Source organism: Barbatula barbatula, assembly GCF_947034865.1.
Source record: "Barbatula barbatula genome assembly, chromosome: 19".
Classification (NCBI taxonomy): domain Eukaryota; kingdom Metazoa; phylum Chordata; class Actinopteri; order Cypriniformes; family Nemacheilidae; genus Barbatula; species Barbatula barbatula.
Genome location: NC_136782.1, coordinates 13,818,725 through 13,842,666, shown reverse-complemented (window position 1 = coordinate 13,842,666; position 23,942 = coordinate 13,818,725). Strand labels below are relative to the sequence as shown.

The following is a 23,942-nucleotide window of genomic DNA, read 5'->3' as shown; positions in this document are numbered from 1 at the left end:
GATAAACATACGCACTTCAAAATATTTCAACTCTTAATTTTTCCGTTTAAATAGACAATATTTTAGCAATTTTGCCACCAATAAACTGGCCAACATAAATTTGAACATAATAATAAAATTATAGGATCACTTACTCATTCTTTATTCATTTATTTTCAACCTACAGCATAACACAAATGTAACTATGAGACTACCCCATTCCTAAATAAACCAATGCTATTCAAACAATTAGTAAAAAAAGTCTTAAAACAATCAAATGTGCATCAAATATTCAGAACTAATTTTATTTACATCTCATTGCATTAGACACCATTCATTTCAGAAAACAAACTGGAGACGGGATAATTCAGTTCTTTCACTCGACAGAAATTGCACTTGTGTAATTTACATATAGTTGGCAACAATTCAATATCTACAATCGTTGTTGTATAAAAGAAAAAACAAACATCACCACAGACATAGAAAAGTCAGACATACTGGTTCATACACACCCTGTAATTTACATTCAAGCATGATAATCAACATCAAGCCAATCAAATTCAGATTAAGTTGGTAACAGGTAACACAATTTATCAAATTATAAACCTCATTTTCCCAGTTTTCATAATTTGACGTGTAGAAGTGATCAATCAGGCAAAAAATTACATAAATCCTTAAAAATGTTTTGATGTGTGTAATGAGGATTTTGTTGCTTTTCTCATTTGAAAGCATTAAGTATTTTACATTGTTATGAAATAGCATGTGCTGATCAATTACTAAATGCTTCTAGTCTTCGCTATCCCATCTTCTTTAGGATAAATGTAATGTAGGAGCTGTTCAGCACTGAAGTGAGAATCTGGCAGCACATAGGAGGCAGAAATCACAGGGTGTTCTGAGGGTTCAGATCATCCAGCAACACCACACTGTGTTAATGTGTCACACTAATCTAGCTGTGCAGAAATTTTGGTGCTTAAACACACCTGGTAACTCTTACGTATTCACAAAACCAGGACACAAATAAGACATGAGATATGCATGTTCACAAAAGATTACTGGTGTTTCAAACAGGTTTTATGAAAAATCTGATATAGAGGACACTTTCCACCTCTGCTGACATTCAAACACACACCATATGGCAACATCCTCGTAGTTCCTAAATTGCAAATAACATTTATGCATGTCAGCCACATAAATTAGTTCTCGGTTTCATTTATTTTTAAAATGTTTACTGTGCCTGAGAATAAGTGAGCAAATAAAATAAAATAACTTGATATCAAACAGACATTAAAACAAAGAATAAATACATTCTTAAAAAATAATGAAACGGGGGCCACAAGAGTGCATTTTAACACAAATTGAAAAACATATCCTAACATCTGGCTATCACTTTCATGTCCCTGGTACGGGGTAGTCATTCTTAATGCTTCACCATGTCCCTAAATGCCAACATAACAGAGGCGAAATTGCAAGGCAGTAAGTGTGCTTGTCTGCACATTTTATGTGACCAATGTGCAGCTGCATAAACAGAAACCATAATTAGATTGCTTAACTTTACATTTTATCTAAAAGCGCTATATCTGAAACGCTGCTAATATCCTGGGCAAACTGAATATCTCAGACAGAGACATGAATAACAAATGCAATTTCATAAACAACACCACAATGTGAAATGTTTCTACATCATTTTTCAAAGAATAAATGAAGCTTATGAGTAACCCAGAATTCAAGATGGATCGATTCCTGATGTCGACTTGAAGGGAGCAAAAAATGAATTTATATGATAAAATTCTCATCCTTACATTACAACCACCACACAACCTCTTACCTTACAAGGCACAGTGTTTCATAATCCTGTAGAGATTTATGCATTGATTAAATTTCCATTTAAAGGGTACAGGACCACTATAACATAGACCCAGATAAACAAGCAGTCTGGTCGAGAGCATGTTGTAGGGGGGTAAGTTGCAAAAATGGATCCAGATCCCTCTATGCCCTAGGGCATTAAAGTGCATCCTGTGGTGGTTGTCAACGGTTTTGAACCGTTTGGATGATTATGCTGCTGGTCATTAAAATGAGGGCCCTCTACAGGCCCAAAGGGCAGTAGAGAGACTCAGGGCAGAAGGAGAAGGTAAGCTCTCAAAGTTTGTTTGTGTATAGTGTATCCTCATCACTTTCACTCTCGTCTTGAAATTCGTGGTTCAAAAGAGACTTTTTGGACCCCATAGATGTGAGACGAATCTCATCATCATAGTCGTCACGGTGCTGCCTTAGCCGATGGAATCCGTCCTTTTGTCTGTTTGACTTGGCTGAGCAGACACACCAGATGATGCAGGCCGTGATGACCAGAGCCGTCATTGCTGCAGCTGAGCATCAAATAATAATAAACATCAGCCATAACAAATGAGTAAATTTAAGCTAAAGTGTCTGACTATCCTTGTTGTGCAGAGAAAACGTAGTGATTTGTGGTTTATCTATCCAATTATTGTTTTGTGGTTGTGTTTGCTTGTTGAAAACAATCGGAGAACTTGACTTTAGCACTGATAAAATTGTAAATTTGAGTCTACTTAATAATATTGGGAAGGTTAACATTTGACTATTAAAACCTTAAACAAGTTGATCTACCTACCTGCACTTGCCACGACTAATTCTCTTGGCAGGCCAAATATATTGTTTTCCACGTCAAACTCGATAATAATGGTACTTGCTGCTTCAAACCGTGACACAGACACCTGAAACAACCAACATTAATTGTGAAACAAAAACAAATACATGGACAATAATACATTTCTATGTACAGCTGCAGAAAAGATATAAGAGACCATGATCATTTCTAGATATATTACGGCCATTCCAGTCCAATATCTGTTGAATTACAACAAAATCCAACCTCAGGAGGAGTGAAAGTCAACTGATACTGATCAAAATCAAGATAATCACATAAACAAATATTTTTTACTTTTTTTAAATGTACAACTATGCTTCTAGGTGAATATGAACTTGTTTTCTTTGCAGTATTTGAGGTCTGAAAAAGACCTCAAATTTTCTGTTATTTTAACCTGTTTCTCCAGTTCCATTATCTGCAAATGAATCCAAATAAAAACAATATTTTTATTTGGGAAAAATATTGTTAGTTGTTCTCAAAATGAAAAAAAAAAGATCCTTTTACCTTAACACGTACCAAGAAAAAGTTAATTTGGAAAAACTGAAAATAATAAAAAAATCCCTAAATGTTTTTTCTCAGCTGTAATTTAACCTTAGATATATACCCACCTTCTGTGACTGTTGCTGGTAGCCGTCAGCTACCGCTTCGATGTTGTGTAAACCTGGAGCAAGAAGGGCGTGGAAGAACCCTCCCTCACTGGTGAAGACTCGCACACCACCATTCAACACTATCATAGCGCCCGCGATCGGCTTACCGTTCCTATCTTTGACCACTCCACGAATTCCTTTATGCACCTTTAACAGAAAAATCTGCCTTAGTATAGAAAAGCAAAGTTGTAGTGGAACAGAAAGGCAGACCAGAAAACAGACTGACCTCTACCAGCATTCTCAGCAGTGACTTCCTGTTCTCAGCCCAAAGTGTGGGCAGCATTTCAGCTGTAGGGAACAGGCAGCAGCTGGTGTAGACCGTGATTTCAGGACAGTGACCAAAGTCTACGCTGAAGTCCTGAAACACGAGAAGGAGCAGAGAAAGGGATATAAGACGGCAAAAAATAACTGCCAGGGTAGAATAGCAAAATGCTTTATCTATGTTTTGTTGACAACAAAGAGATATCAAAATATCTTCTTTTGTGTTCTGCAGAAGCAAGCAAGTCATGCAGGTTTAAAATGACAAGAAGGTGAGTAAATAAACATAGGATTAAAATTTTGGGTGAACTTTCCCTTTAAATATCTACCTTCATGCTGCCCATGTGACTGTGCCACTCTGCTGCTCTTAATACACCATCAGGGATGATGCCCACTGGGAGAGGTGGGAAACAGAAAATATACTTATTTCTCCTAACCAAATAGAACACGTTATTGTATCTGAAGTATGAACAAAAAGTAGTGAGCATACTTTGGCCGCTGTTTGAACACCCAGTATTTCCCAAGTGCATTGTGGGATGATGGCTGGCATACACTGTAGCCAAATATCTCAAAGTATCTTCATTTTCAACTGAAAGACGAAAATTAGGACACTGAAGCCAAAATAATGTGCAATATATAGAACAGCAAGCATGGGAAAAACATACCAGGTTGCACTGGTTTGTCATATGGGTATGTGACCAATAGAGAGCCTCCATCTAGAGCCACAGAGAGAGTAAAACCCCTTTCTTGTATAAGATCCATCACAGCTCGTGTCTCCGGCTGAAGCTCCCCTGCACGCTGAGATGCATTACCTGCAGAATATGACACAAACGGTCAGTACATCTAACTGTCTGACATGTGAGGTGCAGTGTTACATGAATGTGCTCTCACCAAAGAAATCATTGTCGAGGTCTTTGCCGTGGGCGTTGGTCATGCCAGCAGTGGAGTTGCAGTCTTTCTCTTTTGCCAGCTCACGCCCATCTGGGTTGATGCTCGGCAGGATAACAATTCTGGTCTCATTGATCAGCTAAATAGAGGAAGAGAGAGACCTTAGACAGACCTAAGGAATGTTAAACTATGTAAAAAAGAAGACAATAAGCTAAATTCTTACTCTGGTGATGGCAGCGTTCTTTCCGTAGTTGATGCAGAGACTTGCAGCAAACTCCAGAAGCATATCTGTGCCCACTGGGGCATTGCCATGAATGCCCCCCACAAAGCGAATCTTGGGTTCAGATGGTTCTTGGACTTTAGGGTTGTTTGAGATCTCCAACGCCCATATAGTTCGAATCTCCACACTCTGACCAAGACTTGACAGGGGAAACAAAAATAATTCCAAGATGCTGAGGTTAAACACAGCATTGGCTATAACCAGCAGTACCTGGAGATGTTCACTATACTCTTGTAATTTAAACTCGGTGACACTTGATACAGCACATACAATAATTTCCTTTAACAGGTTTTGGCACTGTGCTGCAGTGAGATAAATGCAGTTCAATCAGAAACTTCATTGTGTACTACTTGTGTATTGTGTTTAGGGATACTGTTTTTCTCTGAACATAGCACAGAGAAACATTGCCTCTGATTTTAAAGACCCTTATGATCCGACTGGCCGCAATAAAAAAATCCAATGCCTTTATACAAATAGTCAAAAATACCTCAAGATATTCACAGTAGACATCCGAGAGATGATGTAAACAAGGTGCAGTACCTGTGAAGTGAGGTTATCTCTGGGAAGTTCAGGGTGAGGCCCCGCAGGAACTCAGAAACCTCTGTATATCTCCGGTAGCGGAAGCTGCTCTGGGTAGGAGTGTTCTTGATCAGCTCGTCCAGACCGGATTCTACTGACAGCTGCTTTATGAGACTTTCAAACTCTTTCACGCTGGGGTCCTGAACCGGCGAGGCGTCTTCCGTCATCCGCCCATTTGCATTGGTGTTAATTCGGGTCAGCGTGAAGTTAACAATCTCTACCCCATTTTCAGGCACAGTGGCGTAGGTGCTAACTGAGATGTAGCTGAAAATATTTAATGGTAAGAGTGATTTTATGAGTGACAATTTCAATGGGATGCACAAAATATCTTAACTTGGTATTAATTCAAATTAATTTGGTGCCACAAGTGACACGGAAACTATAGGAAGTACTCTCTTACCCTTGGGCAGATGCAGTCAAGTGGTATGTTTTTGGAACTAGCAAGCGCCAGTAGTCCCCTGCAATGTTAGTTGTGACAGGGTGATCAATCGTCTCTACAGTGATGGTCGCATTGGGGATGCCAGACCCATCCTTGCTGTCAATCACCATCCCCTTAAATCCTCTGTGGACCTGCATGTCCAGAAAAAAGTTATACAGCGAGTTGCAAGATATAAGTAAAAGAAGACAGGGAAAGACAGGGAGACAAAGAAAGACTGACCCGATGCATAAACTGCAGAAGCGATCTACGGTTTTCATTCCAGTACTTTGGCAGATCATCTGCTAGTGGATACTTGTAACAGCCCAATTCGATGGTCACCTCAAAACAGTTGGTATTGATGTAGTTCCAGTCCTGCATCCCCCCTGAAGAAATAGCAGACAGTGCACCGCCGTAGCTTACATTGACAGACCATCTTACATTTATAAACCTTACTGGTCTGTTACCGTCCAATTATATGATTCTTACCGTGGACGTTATACCATGCAGCCCCATTGGTGATACCATCTGAAAAAAACTCTGGATCTATATCTGGACAAGGGTGGCCGTTATGCATTTGAGTGTTTTCCTGAAGAAAAAAACCCAAAGCAAAAGGTTTTGAGAGTTAGGCTATTGTTTTTTTTAAACTTAAAGGTGCGCTCAAATGGAAAGCCGTCTTCACCCTTTCAAGTAAATAAGCGCTATACTTGTATGCCCATAGTCTACACAGCAAATATAATCTGAGACTGCATATTCACCTTGGAGTATGCGAGAGCCAACATCTTAAATACATCATCATCTGATGACCGGCTGTAGCCAATAACATCCTCTAGATTATCATCATATGGATAATTCACCACCAAGGAGCCTAACATACAGAAAGAAAGATGAAATATTATCTGTGCATGCTTGCAAATAAACAAAAGCCTATCGCTGAAAGGAATTACCTCCATGGAGGTTGGCAGACAGCACAAATGGGTAGCTCTTCGACCAGTTCATAACTGCAATGGTCTCTGGCTGTCTGGGATCCGTGATGAAATTGAAGCGATCAGGAAAGTTTCGGTTCAGGTCGAAATTGTTACTGTTGTTACGGCCCTGGATGCCACTTATATCTCCTGCACAAAATATTTATCACAGATTTGAAGGCTGCGCTTCTTCAAGCTGTGTGAATGCAGCTGATGATTTTGCAAAGCCTTACCCTCCTGAGACACTTCGTATCCGTCAGGGTTCATGGAAGGCATGATGTGTATTCGTGTGGAGTCCACAAGCTGGGTGACCTCAGGGTCACTGCCATAGTTTCGGCAGAGGTACTCGATAAGATTGAGGAGCAGTTCTCGGCCAACCACCTCATTGCCGTGCATGTTGCCAATGTATTTAAATTCTGGTTCTCCTAGAAGGGAAAATGGGATGTGAGATAACTGTTTGCTTGACTTTTTAATATATAATAAATGAAACCATGCTAGGCATGTACCTAACTCATGGACACCAGGGTTATCAGAGATCTCCATGACCCACAGGAGACGCCCCTGCACGGACTTGCCAATTGAGTAAAGGCGTGTGATGGAGCTGTATTCAGAGCTGAACTTCTGAAGGAACAGCTCCATGTCATTGTAGTAGTGATGGCGGAAGTCCTGGGGCTGAATCGCGAGGTTGGAGCCTGTCTCTTTCTCCACTGAATCCACACCAGGGCTGCTGGTGTCTGCACTAGTGCTGTTGGCGGAGGTGGCAGTGGGGGAGTCTGGGATTGAAGGGGTGGTGGGATTCTCATCAGTTTCAGGCACAAGGGTGAGGTTTAGTTTGGTGGCAATGCCTTCTTTCACCTCTACACCAACCACAGACATGGGTATGTAGCTATAAAAAATAAATGTCAACGTCAATTGAAAGGAAGTTGATTCTTAAATTGAAAATTAAGACCAACCCATACAAATACTATATTCATACTAAATTTACTTCATACTAACCCAGGGGCTATGGCTGTGATGTTGTAGGTGCCAGGTAGCAGCAGACGATAGTAGTCACCAAAGTGCGTGGTGCTCACATTGTGATTAATGCCTGCAACCATTATAACTGCATCTGAAACAGGGGCTCCATTCCTGGCTGCTCTGACATTGCCACGTACTCCGATGTGAATCTTCACACACACAATCACATTAGAAATTCCAACAACACGCAAGCACACCAAAATTCCTTCATGGTTTCTTAACACAGCATGCGTGTCATTACTTGCACATCAGGTTACTCATGAACCATTGGTGCTGTTGCGGATACACTTTCGTTACCTTTTCCATGTAGACCAGCAGAGACTCCCGATTGTTGTCCCATTCAGTTCTTAGTCGAGATGAGGGTGGGTATTTGCAGCAGCTAAGCTCCATAGTGATTTCAAAACAGTTACCCTTCAGGTAATTGTAATCCTGCATTCCTCCTGTGTGGAAATGAAGGAAAAACTATGTACCGAAGGTGTGGGGTGCGATAGCATGGTGGGATTGTTATTTGTCACTCTTCAAACAATGAAGTCTGCAAACATTAAACAACTTTAGAGACACTTTAGAAAGGCGTGACCAAAACTTTAACATAGGACTTTGTGCTAAACTAACCTACTCGCGTCCCTTCAAAATAGCCCCAACCCATTTTAAGATGGATTCCTTTCCACAAAGACATGTATGATATAGGGCACACACTGGTTATGTGTGTTTTAAGAAGAACATTAGGGCCATGCTTACAGGAAGTATGCTGCCAAGCGACAACACTCCCTCAAATGCTTCTGAACAAATTACCATAGCTATGGGTGCTGGAACTCAAAACACTTACACCGTGTCTACACCATTTCTTTTGTTGCGTCAGGTGCATTCGTGTAGACACGGTGTTACATAAACCTTTCCAACAAACACTGTTCCTTTTCGCCTCCAGCCACAAAAAAACATGAAAAGAATGCTTCTCAGAAATGCATAAATCAGCTTTATATAGTAGCTTGAGTTTACTTTGCCAAAATGCACTTACAATCAAAATTTAATTATGGAAAAGTTCACATTAAAGCCATGCTGTAAATTAGTCAACTGTTTCATGACTCAAGAGTATGTGAAATGAGTTTACAAAAGAGTTGCCATTTGCAGGTGCATCACGCAGATCTGCTGTGAGAAGACCATCATATGAAATTTCCCATCACATTCAGGACTAAAGCATTTTTTCCCCTCACAGGCAGTATGTGTGTTCAGCTGCAAACAGTCCTTTAAAATGTGTTTTTAACACTGCAACACCCTTTGGCTGTGAACTTTGGCAAAGAGCAAAGTTTCCTCTGTTTCAAAAGTGATATTTGTAGATACTGAAAATAAGATTATTGCCATTTTTTATCTATTCAGAATAGAGAGGTTTGTATTCAAAGTTTTTGGCCATCGTTGCAATGCCCTGGCTGCTGTTTCAATCCTGATCTAATCTAACTGAACAAGAAAAGGCTTTGATTTCCTGGACATTTTTGTGTAAAATATGTCTTAAGTCATAATGCAATACCAACACAATAAGCTTATCAACTGCTTCTAACTATGAAATTAGATTTTGTAAAACTAACTTTTCACGATGGGCCAGTAAATGCACATTCTAAAGCAAAAAGATAATTTTATACCTTCGCTAACAAGACAGCTAGGTCTTATAATTCAAGGTGAGTGAAGTTTACTTATCCTATCTCTCTGTGTAGGCTACCTGTCTGGCATTTGTTTAAAGAGGACATCAGAAGGCCGGTTCAAGTTTGCCACCGCACATCCTTCATACTAGACTAACTTCATACTGTTACTCAGAAAACAAATATATTTAGAGCACCCTGGTTAGTTCCAGAAGAGCGATCATTTTAAACCATGCATTAAATTAAATGGCCTTGTTATGTTATGGTTAAACTACCTCATAATAATGCGCCAGAGTTTATTAAACTGTAATCATTACCTTTATATTTGGGCCACTGAACTGTGGGAACAGACAAAATATCGCTTGTGTTTGCTCCAAAAACTCAATATACACAGCTGGTGGTTTCTAGATGATTAAACTGGATTGGAAATGACCTCAGTGACATGAATCCTATCAATAACCAGACTTTGAAGTTGGTAACTCATTCGAACAATTTTGTTACAGTAGATTGTTAGACTTTTCAAAAAAGGCAAAACTATAAAAAAATTGTCACATGCTTCAGTCTTGTATGCACTGTATGACACAACCTCACCTACAAAGATGTAATTTAAATGTCGTTTAGTTTAGTCAATATATATCATTAAACAAACAATTAAAAATCCTGTGATATTTGATTTGGATTAAATTGTTTGTGAAGTAACTGCGCTTTGTAAAGATTTAATCATGCGCAGTATATTATATATTCCTTTATGAATTGGATTTGTCCACCCCATTCTTACAACAGAACAGGCCGTGCTCTTAGCTTGGACATTCTTTACTACAAAAAAACCTTCAGTTTTTCATTTCATTTCAATAAAATTTCATGTTCTAAATAAAATGTTATAAACCCTTAAATGAAAAATCTAATCTGTACAAGTCATACATCAGAGATTGTATCTGCAGACTCAGAATCAATTGCTCGTACCATCAAGAACAAACAAAACACTGTGTCTCTATAGGAGAAAAAGCAGAGAGAATTGTGTCCAAACAAACTTAATTATTTTTACAACCATGAGACTGGTTAAGCAAGTCTTCAGGAACATTGTGAAACAAACTCCCAAGTGTTCGGGCACATTATGGATCAGGTTGCTGCAGTTTGACAGTGATGATTAAAGGTTGTGGAGACTGAGGTCACAATGACTTGTAAGGACAGTAATCAGAGAACCGCAGGGTCTATTGCAGAACAGTACGCTTACAGTCCAGGTTTTAGATTACTTCCTTGACTATTTTATTTCTAATGAGAACTGCTTAAGCACAATGTAAACACAACCGAAATCCAAGCAAATGACGTTCCAGCTTTAGACAACCAACAATGTGGCTAATATTAAGGTCAATGAAATAAGGTGGTGAAATATTTTGGCTGAGTGTTGTTTTTTTGTTTATGTAATCCAATATCAGTCATCCTATTAGGAAATCTGTTAAGGAATGTTCCGAGTAAAGAAGGATGTGGGCGGAGCCAAACAGTGGCAGCTCAACAACACAAAGTCTAAGAAAGATTCACTCTTTAAACAGAAAAGAACGAACCAGATAAAATTTAAAACCACAGAAGACAAGTTAAGCTTATTCACTATGAAAACAAATGTTTTTTAGGCACCGTGATCAAAACTGGCATGATGCTTGTAATTTAGATATGAAGAACAAATAAAGTGGGTAAGTCGAAGAAAGGGGGTCGAGTGTTGGCAACATACCTGACACATCATACCACTTTGCTCCATTAGTAATACCATCCTGGAAGGTCTCGGCCATGCTTTCCTCACATTTTGGCTGTCCCGTTTTCATGACAGGATTATTTTCTGCGTAAACCAGCGCCAAGTATTTGAAAAGAGAATCATCGGGCGACTTGCTGTAGGTGCCTTCAGGATTATGGATAGCGGAGTCATCATAGGGATAACTGGCCACCACAGTACCACCATGCAAATTCCCAGAAAGCACAAATCTGGAAAGAAGATTAACATCAAACGGCAGAAGAGTTATATTTAAAGCACATATTTTACATACTTTGCATAGATAGCTATTTCCTCTGTGAGGTTTAGTTTGCGTGAACGGTCTTACTTGTTCTCTAGTATCCATCTCATGACAGCAGCACCTTCTGGGATGTCTTCTGCTTTCACGTGTATGTCATCAAACTGGTCTGGGAAACTTCTATTGAGGTCAATGTTTTTGGCGTTATACCGACCCTCGTCTTTGCCCATACAATCACCCTCGACAGACTTCTCAAATCCATCAGGGTTCATGCTAGGCATGATATAAATATCCGTGTTGTTGACGAGCTCAGTGACCCGTTGATCTTCGCCATATTGCTGCAGCAGGTACTCCACCAGGTAGATCAAAACTTGTCGGGACACGGTCTCATCTCCGTGCATGTTGCCGACGTATTTGAATTTGGGCTTTCCCGGTACATCGGCATTGGGTTCCCTGGTGATTCGCATCACCCATAGCTCCCTACCTTCCACGGATCTCCCAATGCTGGTCAAATTTGCGATGTTTGAGTATTTCTGAGAGAGACTTTTAAGAAGGGCTGTAAGCTCATCGTAATTGTAGTATTTATTGTAAGTCTCTAACGTTACCGTTACTTCATCCCCACTTTGATCGGCGGAATTGGTGGATCTGATTAAAATAAAGAGCAGCAAAAAAACCGACAGCGAGTGTTTAAGCGCTATATGCAAGTTGGTTACCCTCTGTCCCGACATGTTTCCGTGGAGTCCTTGGACTCGCACATGAAATCCTTAAATTTGTTCGCCCTGAGCCAGGTCCTTTCTTCAGCCTGACGTGGGGATATTTTTTTAGTGGGTACTTCCTGCTAACCCTTCATTAAGGGCGGAGTTTCGATGGCAGCCGGAGAAGTTTCAAAATAAAAGACAAAGACAACTATTGTATTTTATTGTTGTGAGATTGTTTAAAACAATTAAAATAAATTACATAAATCATCATTACACCCAGTTAAATGCAAGAAAAACAACCTGAAGATTTAAAATGCATCGTGGCATTTTGGAAATAACGAGGCAACTGTTCCCTTTAAAAATTATAATGATAGAACCGGATCAACTAAACAGTAATCTAATGCCCAAGCTGCTTACTTCCAACACATTACCAAGGAAAAACGAACAATTTGATGCAATCCGCAGTAAAACATGATGTACACGTTGTTCACGAATACAAATATCCATTGCTTGCATTTAATAATAACACAACAAAAAGTATACCTGTACCTATACCTTACGTGTCAAATTTCTATTTGGCATATCATATTGATTTTCTCACTGAAATGTAATAGTGTAAATGTATCAAAATCTAATACCAGCCAACATGTCTGAATGTACGGTAAATGCTTCAGTAATGGAATCTTATTTCATGTACACAATGTAGAAACGAGAAGGAAAACATTTTGAGTGCAGACGAGCAGGTTCAATATTTTACTTGAGGCAGTTTTATTTAAGTTAATTGTTAATTCCATGCTGTTTCGTTGTAATACAGATTCTAGGTTTGTGGTTCCAGTCATATATCCAGTAGTACAAACTAGTTTCAAGTTAACAAAGTACAGAAGAAAGTCTATGCATTCTATAGATTCGGGGAAGAAGAAAAACAGACCGTTTCATATACTCATGCAGGCTTAAAATCAACTTTATTAGTGCTTTTTTTTCTTTTTGAGACAGCCAATGGAGACCTGCATTTGTCTTAGTTCTAAAAGCAACAAGGCTCCTTCAATTTAATAGAATTGCAGCTATCCACCAATCATCATCAGCCTATGTGAGCAATACAGTATTTTAGCACAAATTACAGTCCAGACCACTACATAACTACTACTTGATGTTAAGCATTTTGCTCCACATGGATATCAAGAAATTTGCTTCAACTTTCTCTGAAAAACTAAATTAACAAAGAGCACTTGAATAGACTTGCCCTTTTAAAGGTTTAATTGTTTTCTTTAACTGCATTTGATAATTGCACTAACACAGAAATATTACATCTCAAACCACTAATAGTAGACATATCAGTAATAGTAATAAAAGTTAATTTCTGTAATTACATTAAGAAAAACTCAAAATATATCCAGCAACTGATAAAAATGTTGAGAAATAAAGCAAATGAACATAAAAAAAGAAAATAAATTGTACCAGGACAAAAAATACTCCAAGTTCTGACCATTCAAAAATCATAATTGAAGGTTGTTTCATAAGTGGTATGTTTTATTTCAATTTAAGGTCTAATAAAACAGAATAATATTAAAAATCAAACAAAGGGAGAGAAAAAACTGGAGGCATCAAGCTGTTGAGTGCCACTCATTAGGTTGGGCTTGGTGGCTCCCTTTGTGAGTGGGGTTTAGGGAGGAGGGGAGTGGGGTGGAGTCTCATATTGGCTGTGTTGTCTCATTGGTTTTCGTCCTCCACATCTTGCAGCGCCTCTTTATTCTGTTCCTCACCTGTGGACAGAGAAACAATCCTGTTGTTATTTGAATGTTATAACAACATAGCTTATCGCAATCGACGTGTTCCACATTTTCCCACATCAAATTTACCACCCTTGCAAGATCTGTGCATTAGGAGTTCGCAACAAAATATATAAAAGCAAAACTCAGTAGTGAAGGACTGAACACATGCTGTGAGGAAGATGAAAATCATTTATCATGTTATCAAGATCTAATTTCCAAGTAATTTTCAAGCGCACAAGTCTAATCTGAATGCGGCGTTATCTCATGTGGTCACATATATAATTCGATTACTAAACCAACAGACATTTCAAAACATATTTCAGACACCCTTACTGTACCGAACAATTATGGAGAAAATACCATAACTTCCCAAACTGTAATATATTGGTACAACACAGTCATTCCAATTGGACATTGAGGATTTGGCAGTGATCATGCAGAAACAAGTCTGTTTCACACATGCTGCACATATAGCACTCCGGTGGCTACAAAGAGCGCAACACAAAGCTTACAAACGGGTGAGTGATGATGCAATTTGTGGACAAAGGGCAGGAGCGGGAAAGAGTGGCCTCACTTACAAATAAAGTTTGTGGGCAATTAACATTTTCCTTTAGGAATCTAAATAGTGGGGATGGAAAAAGGCAAGATGGGTTAAATTGAACGTCATGAGCTTGGACACATTACAAGATGAAATGTAGTAGAGAGATTGTCCTGTATGCTTGGTGTTGTGCAGAGAAAAATACAATTTCAGCCTTCTGACCTAATATAAATATATTTATTTTCTTATTGGAATGTTTCCAGAACAAATCTAGCTTTATCCTAAAATATGGTTGCCATAAGTAAGGTTGCCTGGCTCAGCCTTACTTGAAAAGCAGCTATTTTTAAACTTGCATTATAACGGTTCTTTCATAGATATCAGGAGTTGGAGAAGCAATCACTTAATCGGGACACTCTGAAACAATCCATCTAAAAATAGCTTTGGGAGGGACTTTCAAAGAGGTCACCTTTCTATTGCAATGTCTTTCAAAGAAATGTTTTGCGATTAAACTTTTACAATTGCAAAAACCCATTATGTGCCTTACCATCTCCCTGCATATCTGAAGTCCATAGTGTCAGGTTATCACGTAACAATTGCATGATGAGTGTAGAGTCCTTGTAGCTTTCTTCACTCAATGTGTCCAGTTCGGCTATAGCATCATCAAATGCCGCCTTTGCCAACCTAAGATCAACAACCAGACAAAATTAAACCTAATCAGTTTCAGCCTTCATGGGAACACGCTATAAATCTGAATATGCAATCATTGGTCAAATCAGCACCCAAAACAGCGTTAAATCAAGACTGTTTACACTAAACATTATTTTTCAATGCATTTATATTTGTACCACAAAAGGTTTAAATGTTAATAATAACGGATACAGATTTAAAAAAAAAATATAGAAATACATTTTTTATTGATTAAATAGCTATATTAAAAAAGGAAAGACAAAGTGTACAAACCTGCACGCGCGATCAGGAGAATTGAGAATTTCATAGTAGAATACAGAGAAGTTAAGAGCAAGACCCAGGCGAATGGGGTGTGTTGGCTGAAGGTCTGTCATCGCAATATCACTAGCAGCTTTGTAAGCAACCAAACTGTTTTCTGCCGCCTCCTTCCTGTCGTTACCTGTGGCAAACTCAGCGAGATACCTGTGGTAGTCACCCTTCCTGTAGCATCAAAGGGGATAAGTTCTGTTAAAACACTGAGAAATAAAACAGCGACCTCAATGTGCCAAAGGTAATGCAATGGTAGATTCGTTTGGAGAAACCGATTCATACATTTTGTAGTAGAAGACCTTGGACTCTCCCGAATTTGCGGCAGGAATTAGGTGTTTGTCCAATACATCAAGGATGTCATTGCAGATTGATTTCAACTCAGTCTCAACCTGCACATGAAAATGTAAAGGTTGAGGGCACAAAATGTGCAAAAACTATTATTTTACAGAGAAATAGCTAATCTAGCAATTTACCGTTTGCCTATATTCCCGAATCATTTTCAATTTGTCCTCTCCGCCTTTATTTTCCTCTTTCTGCTCAATACTGCTGATTATCCTCCAGGATGCTCTTCTTGCCCCAATGACATTCTTGTAGGCCACGGAGAGCAGGTTTCTTTCCTCAACCGTTAGTTCTACATCCATCCCAGCCACCTTCTTCATGGAGTCAACCATTTCTGGAAAATTGAAATTAAATCAAATTTAACTGAATGCCATCATGACTAGAACTACATCAATATGGCCTGAGATGAGCTCATGCAGAAATATGGACTATCTTGTCTGTAATTCCGTTAAGATAGAAAGTAAAGGGTTCATACCACTCATTGATTTATTAATTCAAGACCTAAAGATATCCATTGTGTTTATACTTCTTTTAATGATCATACAGTATAGAATGCAGTATAGCTAGTGCTTGTAACTGCTTGAATTGGAAGCTAAAATAGGTTTAAAAGCTGATCTTAATAGACATTTATTAAGAAAAGAGACACGGTCAGATGTGCAGGGTTTTAAATAAAATATATGACAAAACACACATGGTATCAAACGGATCCACACGTGGTATCAAACGGATCCACTTATATATTTACTTAATGGTAAAAACGTCATGAAATATCATGCCAGTGAGCCTTGTTCAAGCAGACACACGTTACTCGGTAATGAAATCTCACTGCAACGTTAGTGTTTCTCCGCTTACTAAGCATTAACTTCGTTGCTTTACCGTACGGTTGCTTGCCCCTTTAATGGTCCGACTATGTCCTAAAACCTAGAGAGGTGTCTGCCCAGACAACATTTTTGGGTATCATAGTTCATCTCGCCAATAACACCCAAAAATGCTAGGTAACGTAGGGCAGCTCAATACGTTTTTAAGACACAGCCGCAATCTTTCGTAACGTGTTGCAGAGGTAAACCCAAAAAAATCAGCACAGCTCCCGAAATAACCATTTCCCACGGTTAACCGATTCTATTAAAACAGCTGTTAACTAATATTTGAGGTGTTCTTCGCCTACATGAGGCGTGAAGACCGCAACCACCCCCTCCGCCATGGCTAGCAACAGCTTGCCTCACCCACTAACACGACGCCATTTTGTCTCCTCAAAAATACGTCTCCATCTTCATAAGCCATTCTACAGTTACCCCAATACCGCCTCGATGAAACAATCGGTCTGTTAAAATATAAAAGCAAAGGAGGACATGGTTGTCATTAACAGACCGCTCGCCATTTTAATCGCAAAAGCAGCTGCTAAATAAGCAAGCTAACCTGACCGTCAGTTAGCCTGCCTGGACACCCGCTTTGCAAAAATAACGTTACCGTTACACATCAATGTCTCTTACCGTCATATCTCTCCGCCTGCTCTGCCAGTTTGGCTTGATACACCAAATCGTCCCGATCACCCATGATGGAAAGTGCGCTGCGAGCGTGTTTTGCGAGAGATTTGGGAGTAAAGGAGGAGTGTGAGTTAACCGGCAGGCCCTTGCGCGAGCAACAGCTGCGGCTTGAATGGTGGAGTAAAGATGGCGTTACACCTTCATCCGGGAACTTTCACAAAGAGCATCTCCACACACTCCCTCTCTCCCGTCACGAATGCTGGATTTTCCATACCTCGTTTCTTGAATCGAGATTTAATACTGTAGTGCTTCTCTGTACCTTTTTGTGGCACAATTTTAGTCTGCGTGTGGGACTGCTTTTTGTAAGCGGACTGACATATGCAGGATGAAGTACAATAGACCCGATATTAAATGACGAAATAAAAATGTATATACTATAATTCAATTATTGACTGAAGCTTGCGTACTTGTGTTATCGGAATATAGCTTGTGATACTTTTGCTAAATATATGTATAACACAAAGTTACACCGAAATAAAACTGTTAAAGAAGTCACTGTGTGTTGCCATGCAACCTGAAATGGTATTTCAGTACTATTGTGTTAACGCACAATGCATTAATTAAAAGTATAACTACTTGATACCATACTTTAATAACACAGTACTTTGCTACAGGTGTACTATTTTTTAAAGAGCTCCACAGAATAAATAACTGTAGAAAAACAGCAAGCAACAAACATTGTTGTGTGACAGAAGAACAAAGTCTAACTATGAAAAATTTATTTAAAATACCACTTATTTAAAAGTTTGTCAATGGCAGTATAAGAGGGTTTTACAAGTCAATGCATTAAGTAAAAAAATGACAAACAGGCAAAATAAACTTTGAGTAGCATTACTATAGGGGTCGACTTTATTTCATGAACAGGAATAAAACTGTAACAAAAATTGTATTTTTTGTGTGTGTGGCTTAAACACTGTTCTGACAGATAAAGGATAAACACAAGGTTAATTTCACAAAATTACTGTGTTGATAATTAGGTCTAAACGTAATACTTTGGGAACAAAAAATGTACAGACATAACTCGTGATTATTCAGTCATCCCAGTCGAAGATGAAAGCAATGTTTTTTTGAGGTGAAATCATTCTTAATACAAAGAACAAGCAAGGAAATGACAACAATATGCTTTGTGGATGATTTAAGAGATCAAATTAAAAAAGGTCATTTCTGTTTGAAACATATCAGAGACAGTTAATAAGACAGATAATAAACATCAAAGTCCTTCATAATTATGACTTAGGTGACAATTACATTAACATGGCCGGCTTGCCGTCACATCATGACAGCAATAAGCTAACCTACACATACACAGCAGAGCTTTCTAACATTTAGATGTGACAACATAAGCGATGACGGTCTCCAGGTGATTGTCATTGTTACTGAACAAAGTTAGTCAACTTTTTAAAAGTAACAACAAATAAAGGGTAAAAACATAAAAATGTATAGTGTTGTTCAGGTTGCCTGTCTATTAGTGTTATAATTTATACATTTGTCCACAGACATTCAAGTTATTCCCTAACTATGAGCAATAATAAAGGAAATGGTTCTGCAAGGTTATTGAAATTGTGACCCGTCCACTAATTTTTAGCTAACTAGACTAAAGACATTGCTGAATCGGTCATTGACAACAATTTGCAATTAAGGCAGGCAGCGAATTAGGAAAACATCTGTTATTGTACAGAAGTACTTGGGCATTAACAGGACAAAACACACTATATTTCTGCATTGACAGAAAACACAAGAATTTGGAGATTTATGTTTAAAAACAAAAACCAATAGCTAGATTACAAATACATTAAACCAGTAAATGAACGCTATCTGTCTGTGCAAAATCAGTTCTGAGTAGACATTTGAGGCATCAGGTTAGGCTTTGCATGATAACGTGACATTTCATAAAACCGTACAGCTTAGTAAAGATAACTGTGCTGTTCTTGAAATATCTAACTAATATTATAATAGTTTTCAGGGCACATCGAGAGAGCTGCAACAAGAATTATATTTTCAGCGTTTTGCCCGAAACACTTGTAAAATTTAATGGATGTTGGCTTTTTATTAAAACAAAAACAGAAATGTAATCTGCCGTTGACATTTTCGAGAAGCTCAACAGCTGATACTAGCATTAGGGTTACACATTCAACAAATCTGCATTTAGTGGAATACTTACAGCAATAATTGTAAAAGGAGCCAGTATCGTTTCCTGATAATAGATAATGTAATAAAACTGATAATTATTTAGCGGTAGTGAATATGACGGACCGTACGTCTAAGTGACCATTGGCTCATCCTCTATACATTAGAAATATTGTGCATAAATAAAACTAATTGCAGTGAGGGCTTGGACTGCTCCATGTGTTCAAATTTCAGCCTCTCTTTAAGAGTGTACTGCCCCAGTCAGCCCATTCGACCAATCGAGCCAGTAGTGACTATCAAGATGAGTGTTCTAACTGCGCTTTTTAAACTATTCAAACATAAAACGGTAAACATTGGCATGTTTGAATATCACTTATTCAGCCACTGAATACTTTTATGTGGTAGATGATCTGTAGTGTGGAAGAGGGCTTGTTAATCCCTATGAAAGCTGTTGTGTTCTAAAACACTAGAAGTAGTGTGTGCTGCCGCATTCAGATAAGCAACGGAACGCGACCCTTGTTAAAACACCCAACTGCTCACGTTTTAAGTCCAAGTAGGCATCTTCTCTTATTTTTTAATGTTCACAACACTAATTAGCCACACACTAAAATCGCCCTCTTTCTCCGTAGTGTTGCCTGTAGAATTTAGTGTTTACTCAATTATTGCATAAAATCTAACAAGGGAATTGGTGTATGTTGGCATGACTGACACAATGGCACAAGGTAATGACAGGCCAGACAGGAAAAGTAGCTGTGAGGATGTGAGGAGCTGGAGTGTGTGTGTGTACATCTAAGGGCTGCTAGGGAAGACAGTCTGTTCTTTCAGCTCAATTCGTCCTCTGGATTGTGCTGGTCCAGCAAGCGGACATGGGTAAAGGGAAAATGGCCATGCTTTCCCTTGCACTCACCCTCCCACTGCCCGTTTACATTGATCTTGGTCACCTTCACCATGTCGCCAACCTGAAGCAAAGCACAACATTGTGAATATGAAAACGCTTAACATAACATTTCTATTAACTATTACAACACACAACAACAACAAAGGTGTCAATTGAAAGACAATTTAACTGCTTCTGTGATGCATCACTTAATCAGAAATACGTGACCCATAATGGAGTGTCCCAAGCAGGTACAGGTCCAACCAAGGAGATCAAAGAACCTAAAACCTCATTCTAACTTAGAAAACTCTAACATTTTTAGTTAGTTACCTCTAAAGCAAGAGCAGTCTTGTCATATGCATTAGGAACTCTCTTCTGGATGGCTCTGGCGTAGACTGGACCATTCTGTAGATTGGGTAAAGATGTGGGCTGGGCATACTGGCCTGGCTCACCAAGCAGAGGGGGCGACTGAGAACTGTGGCCATCCGAGTTGCCATGAGCACCTGGTCCTCCACTAGATCCCCCACTTCCAGGGGCCCCTGACGTTGGCGAGGCTGGCCGATACTTCTCGACGTATGGCACAGGGATCATCCCGATGCGGCCTTCGGCATTCTGAGCATTCCACCACTGCTCCTCTGGCTTCTCCAGTACACGGAGAACATCGCCCTTTCGAAACGGAAGGTCCTCGTCGTCGTTGCCTGGGAAGTCAAACAGAGCTCGGACAACCTCTTCTTCCAGCCTCGGGGGAGCTCCTCCTGTTGCATTGACACTGATGAAGGAAGAGTGCTTGGCTTTGCTGATGGGCTCAATAAGAGTGGTGGTATCCAAGTAGTGGATCTTATAAAATTCCAACAGGGCAGGTAAGGCATCAAACTCCTGATCTCCAATGCGGAACCGTGGAGGAGCAAGACCTAAGCAATGACAGCACAATAGCACATCAGTATGTGTGGAAAAGAAGGGTTTGCATTTAATCAATGCAACCAAGCCTAGAAGAACATGCATTATCTCTTTAAAAAAATAGTTTGTACCTTTGAAAATGGCAAACATATTTTACTAGGATAACAGCAAAGTAATAAATTCTGATATCTAGCATGGCTTGTCATCAAGCTGCAGCATGCCACATTATCAAAGAAATGTGACATCATTGAAATCTTCCAAGGAAATTTAAATCATAGATTACAATAGTGATTACAATACAGTCATTCAGAAAAACATGATCAAGTCTAACTATCTAAATGACTGAGTTAAAACTACAGTTTTTGAGAAAACTATTTTATAATTTGAGTTCTATATTACTAAGCATCTTAAATCAATACATTTACTCCAGAATTCCATATTACATTATTTTAGACTGGCATTAGAAAGATAGCCGCGTTTTAGTCTGTATGTGTAGAACCAACTAACGTTAAGTTTGTCATTGGCGGCTTTACGTTTTGTTAAAGCGTTATTTATTCGTTCACTTGTTGGTAATAACGAAGCCTACCACTTTGCAATAACCACTTACCCGTTCCCGACTGGCGATTGCTGCTGATGCTGTTTATTATATAATGAGAGACTTTGGAGTTCTCGGAAACAGAAAGCACGTAGTCCCCGGGAATAGTGATCGAGTCCCGCACCAGGAACACCCCGTGCCTCTGCCCTTGGAGCAGCGAAACCGCGTCCTGCCGGCTTAATCGCCCCCAATACCAGCTCCCTCGGTCCTCCGAATCAAAATTTCCGGCCATGACTAGCACAAGAAAAATTCAAGGCTTCACGGGCCTTCCCTTCGCCTCTCCTTATCCGCAAGCAGCGTTCAACTCATGCAAAAACTTTACCGCGTTCCGTTGTCGAACACGTTTCGAATACGCGCACCATTCGCACAGGTTCTACCTTTATTTGTTCCGATCGGACCAGAAAAGAGCTGACGCTCGACTACCAACGTACATGAGATGCGCAAACCACGATTATTCTCCCAGATCCTCCGATAATTTTTCAGTGTAAACGATAACGTACATTGGAAGTTGTCACAAGGAAGTTCAAATATTTCAAATGGCGGACAAGGGAAACAATTTTTGACCTTATTTCCCGGATGTGATGCAATAGCACGGGCAAATTGGGTGGTGCCTTTATGTAGCCATTTTGATACGGTCAGTGCTAAAATGAGACCATTGCGGTTTTTGTGTTTTGTGATGTGATAGATTTTAGAAATATATTTCGATGTATATATTTTACTGTGTTTATAAGTGTGTTTATTTATTAACACCAACACATATGCCCCACTAAAACAATAGAAATCAAACCATCACAGAAATCTTTAATGGTTATGATGAGAATTGATTGAAACTTTATTGGTCTTTGTTGGTATCTACTAGTAATGGGTTAGGGTTATGTAACTTGGTGGGATGTTGTCTGGTGGTTGGGGAACCAATGGAACATCTTTAAATTGAACTGGAATAAAGCCCAAAGCAAGGACGTTTTTTAATATTTAAAGTTCATAATATCTCAAAAGTAGTGGCTAGAATCCATGAATCGATTCTAAACTTACCGTGGCTTACACAAATCAGTGAAACGTTGAATGATTTAACAACCGCTAGATGTCGACAACGATTACAAATAATTTAACAACCTACAATAAAATACTGTTCCAATCAAGGTTAATAATATATTGATGCACAACACATTTATTTACACGTTTATTGTACTCCCCACACTTCAAAGAACCTAGCAATTGTGCTGTGCTGTGCTTGTTTAATGTTCACTGGTTGTGTGCCATTATATAAACATATGTCTATGATGCAAAAAGTCATGTTTTGTTTTCAAATGATATTCTGTGATGCAAACAGTCACATTTGGTTTTTAAATGATATTCACATATTGCTGTTCCTGTGTGTGGTTTGTTATGTTAACATTCTATTTAAATACGACTTAATCAATATACACTGTCATTCAATTTTGTTATTAATATGATAAACTAGTTGTACATTTGTGTAAAATTGCAGTCACATTTCAGTTGATAATAAGGCACTAAACAATGACATTTGTATAGATATACAAACAGAGCATAATTGAATCGTGTCACTTGTTATTGTGAAAATGTGGCTTAAGAATACAGGAGATAAATGGAGCTGGTGTTTTGATTCTGGGAGATTTAAGGACAAGATAACGAGAGTGTTGCAGAAACCGCTGCACATGTAGCAGACTCATAATGAGCTCAGTTGCCATCGCAGCTTGCCAGTGAACAAGCTACGAGAGGAGGAATTAAACCCAGAAAAGTAATAGTGCGAATACTAATTCATAATGTGACCATCACTATCCACACCAGGACATGCATATATAAGGAAGAAAGGGGAATAATAAATATCCTGATTTGAGATGCTGTGATCATTCTGGATGATATATATCCCTTCCTGTTCTGATCCTGTCACTGACCTAGCAAATAAACCACCAGCATTGTTGAGGAAATGGCTAAACATCAGCTCTTTGGCCATGATCCCGAATCCCATGTCCTTTAAGAGAAAATGCCTTTCGCTCCCTTAGCAACCTCACCCCGAATGCATTTGATCCAATTCAATTCTGCTCTCAGTCTTGATCAATTACAAATGTTATCATCTCATTATAAAAAAAAGATGCACATTAACCAAATATCGGCAACTACAGTATCTATCACGCACAATGATATCAATCATGCAAAAATACATGCTAACATAAAGCATATACCAATTGAAAAGTTTCAACTATCTAATAAACAACATAT

At 38.9% G+C, this 23,942-nt stretch overlaps 3 protein-coding genes across 3 annotated transcripts; all 3 read right to left on the bottom strand.

Annotated features, from left to right (window-relative positions):
- Positions 1 to 268: 268 nt before the first annotated feature.
- cpda (carboxypeptidase D, a) lies at positions 269 to 12,178 on the bottom strand. Its single transcript, XM_079481479.1, has 21 exons — positions 11,412 to 12,178; positions 11,048 to 11,295; positions 7,988 to 8,130; positions 7,670 to 7,839; positions 7,180 to 7,559; positions 6,907 to 7,098; positions 6,656 to 6,823; positions 6,467 to 6,576; positions 6,198 to 6,297; positions 5,952 to 6,094; positions 5,694 to 5,863; positions 5,255 to 5,557; positions 4,658 to 4,853; positions 4,438 to 4,573; positions 4,212 to 4,358; positions 4,037 to 4,135; positions 3,876 to 3,940; positions 3,515 to 3,646; positions 3,250 to 3,435; positions 2,606 to 2,708; positions 269 to 2,342 (listed from the first exon to the last, which is right to left on the bottom strand). The coding sequence occupies exons 1-21, from the start codon at positions 12,047 to 12,049 to the stop codon at positions 2,116 to 2,118; spliced, it is 4,056 nt and encodes a 1,351-aa protein (XP_079337605.1). The 5' UTR covers positions 12,050 to 12,178; the 3' UTR covers positions 269 to 2,115.
- Positions 12,179 to 12,964: 786 nt separating this feature from the next.
- On the bottom strand, positions 12,965 to 17,417 carry ywhae1 (tyrosine 3-monooxygenase/tryptophan 5-monooxygenase activation protein, epsilon polypeptide 1). Its single transcript, XM_079481333.1, has 6 exons — positions 17,152 to 17,417; positions 15,796 to 15,995; positions 15,605 to 15,711; positions 15,287 to 15,493; positions 14,871 to 15,007; positions 12,965 to 13,779 (listed from the first exon to the last, which is right to left on the bottom strand). The coding sequence occupies exons 1-6, from the start codon at positions 17,213 to 17,215 to the stop codon at positions 13,727 to 13,729; spliced, it is 768 nt and encodes a 255-aa protein (XP_079337459.1). The 5' UTR covers positions 17,216 to 17,417; the 3' UTR covers positions 12,965 to 13,726.
- A 492-nt stretch (positions 17,418 to 17,909) lies between these two features.
- Positions 17,910 to 22,298, bottom strand: crk (v-crk avian sarcoma virus CT10 oncogene homolog). Its single transcript, XM_079480794.1, has 3 exons — positions 21,714 to 22,298; positions 20,540 to 21,120; positions 17,910 to 20,291 (listed from the first exon to the last, which is right to left on the bottom strand). The coding sequence occupies exons 1-3, from the start codon at positions 21,931 to 21,933 to the stop codon at positions 20,154 to 20,156; spliced, it is 939 nt and encodes a 312-aa protein (XP_079336920.1). The 5' UTR covers positions 21,934 to 22,298; the 3' UTR covers positions 17,910 to 20,153.
- Between the last annotated feature and the right edge of the window lie 1,644 nt (positions 22,299 to 23,942).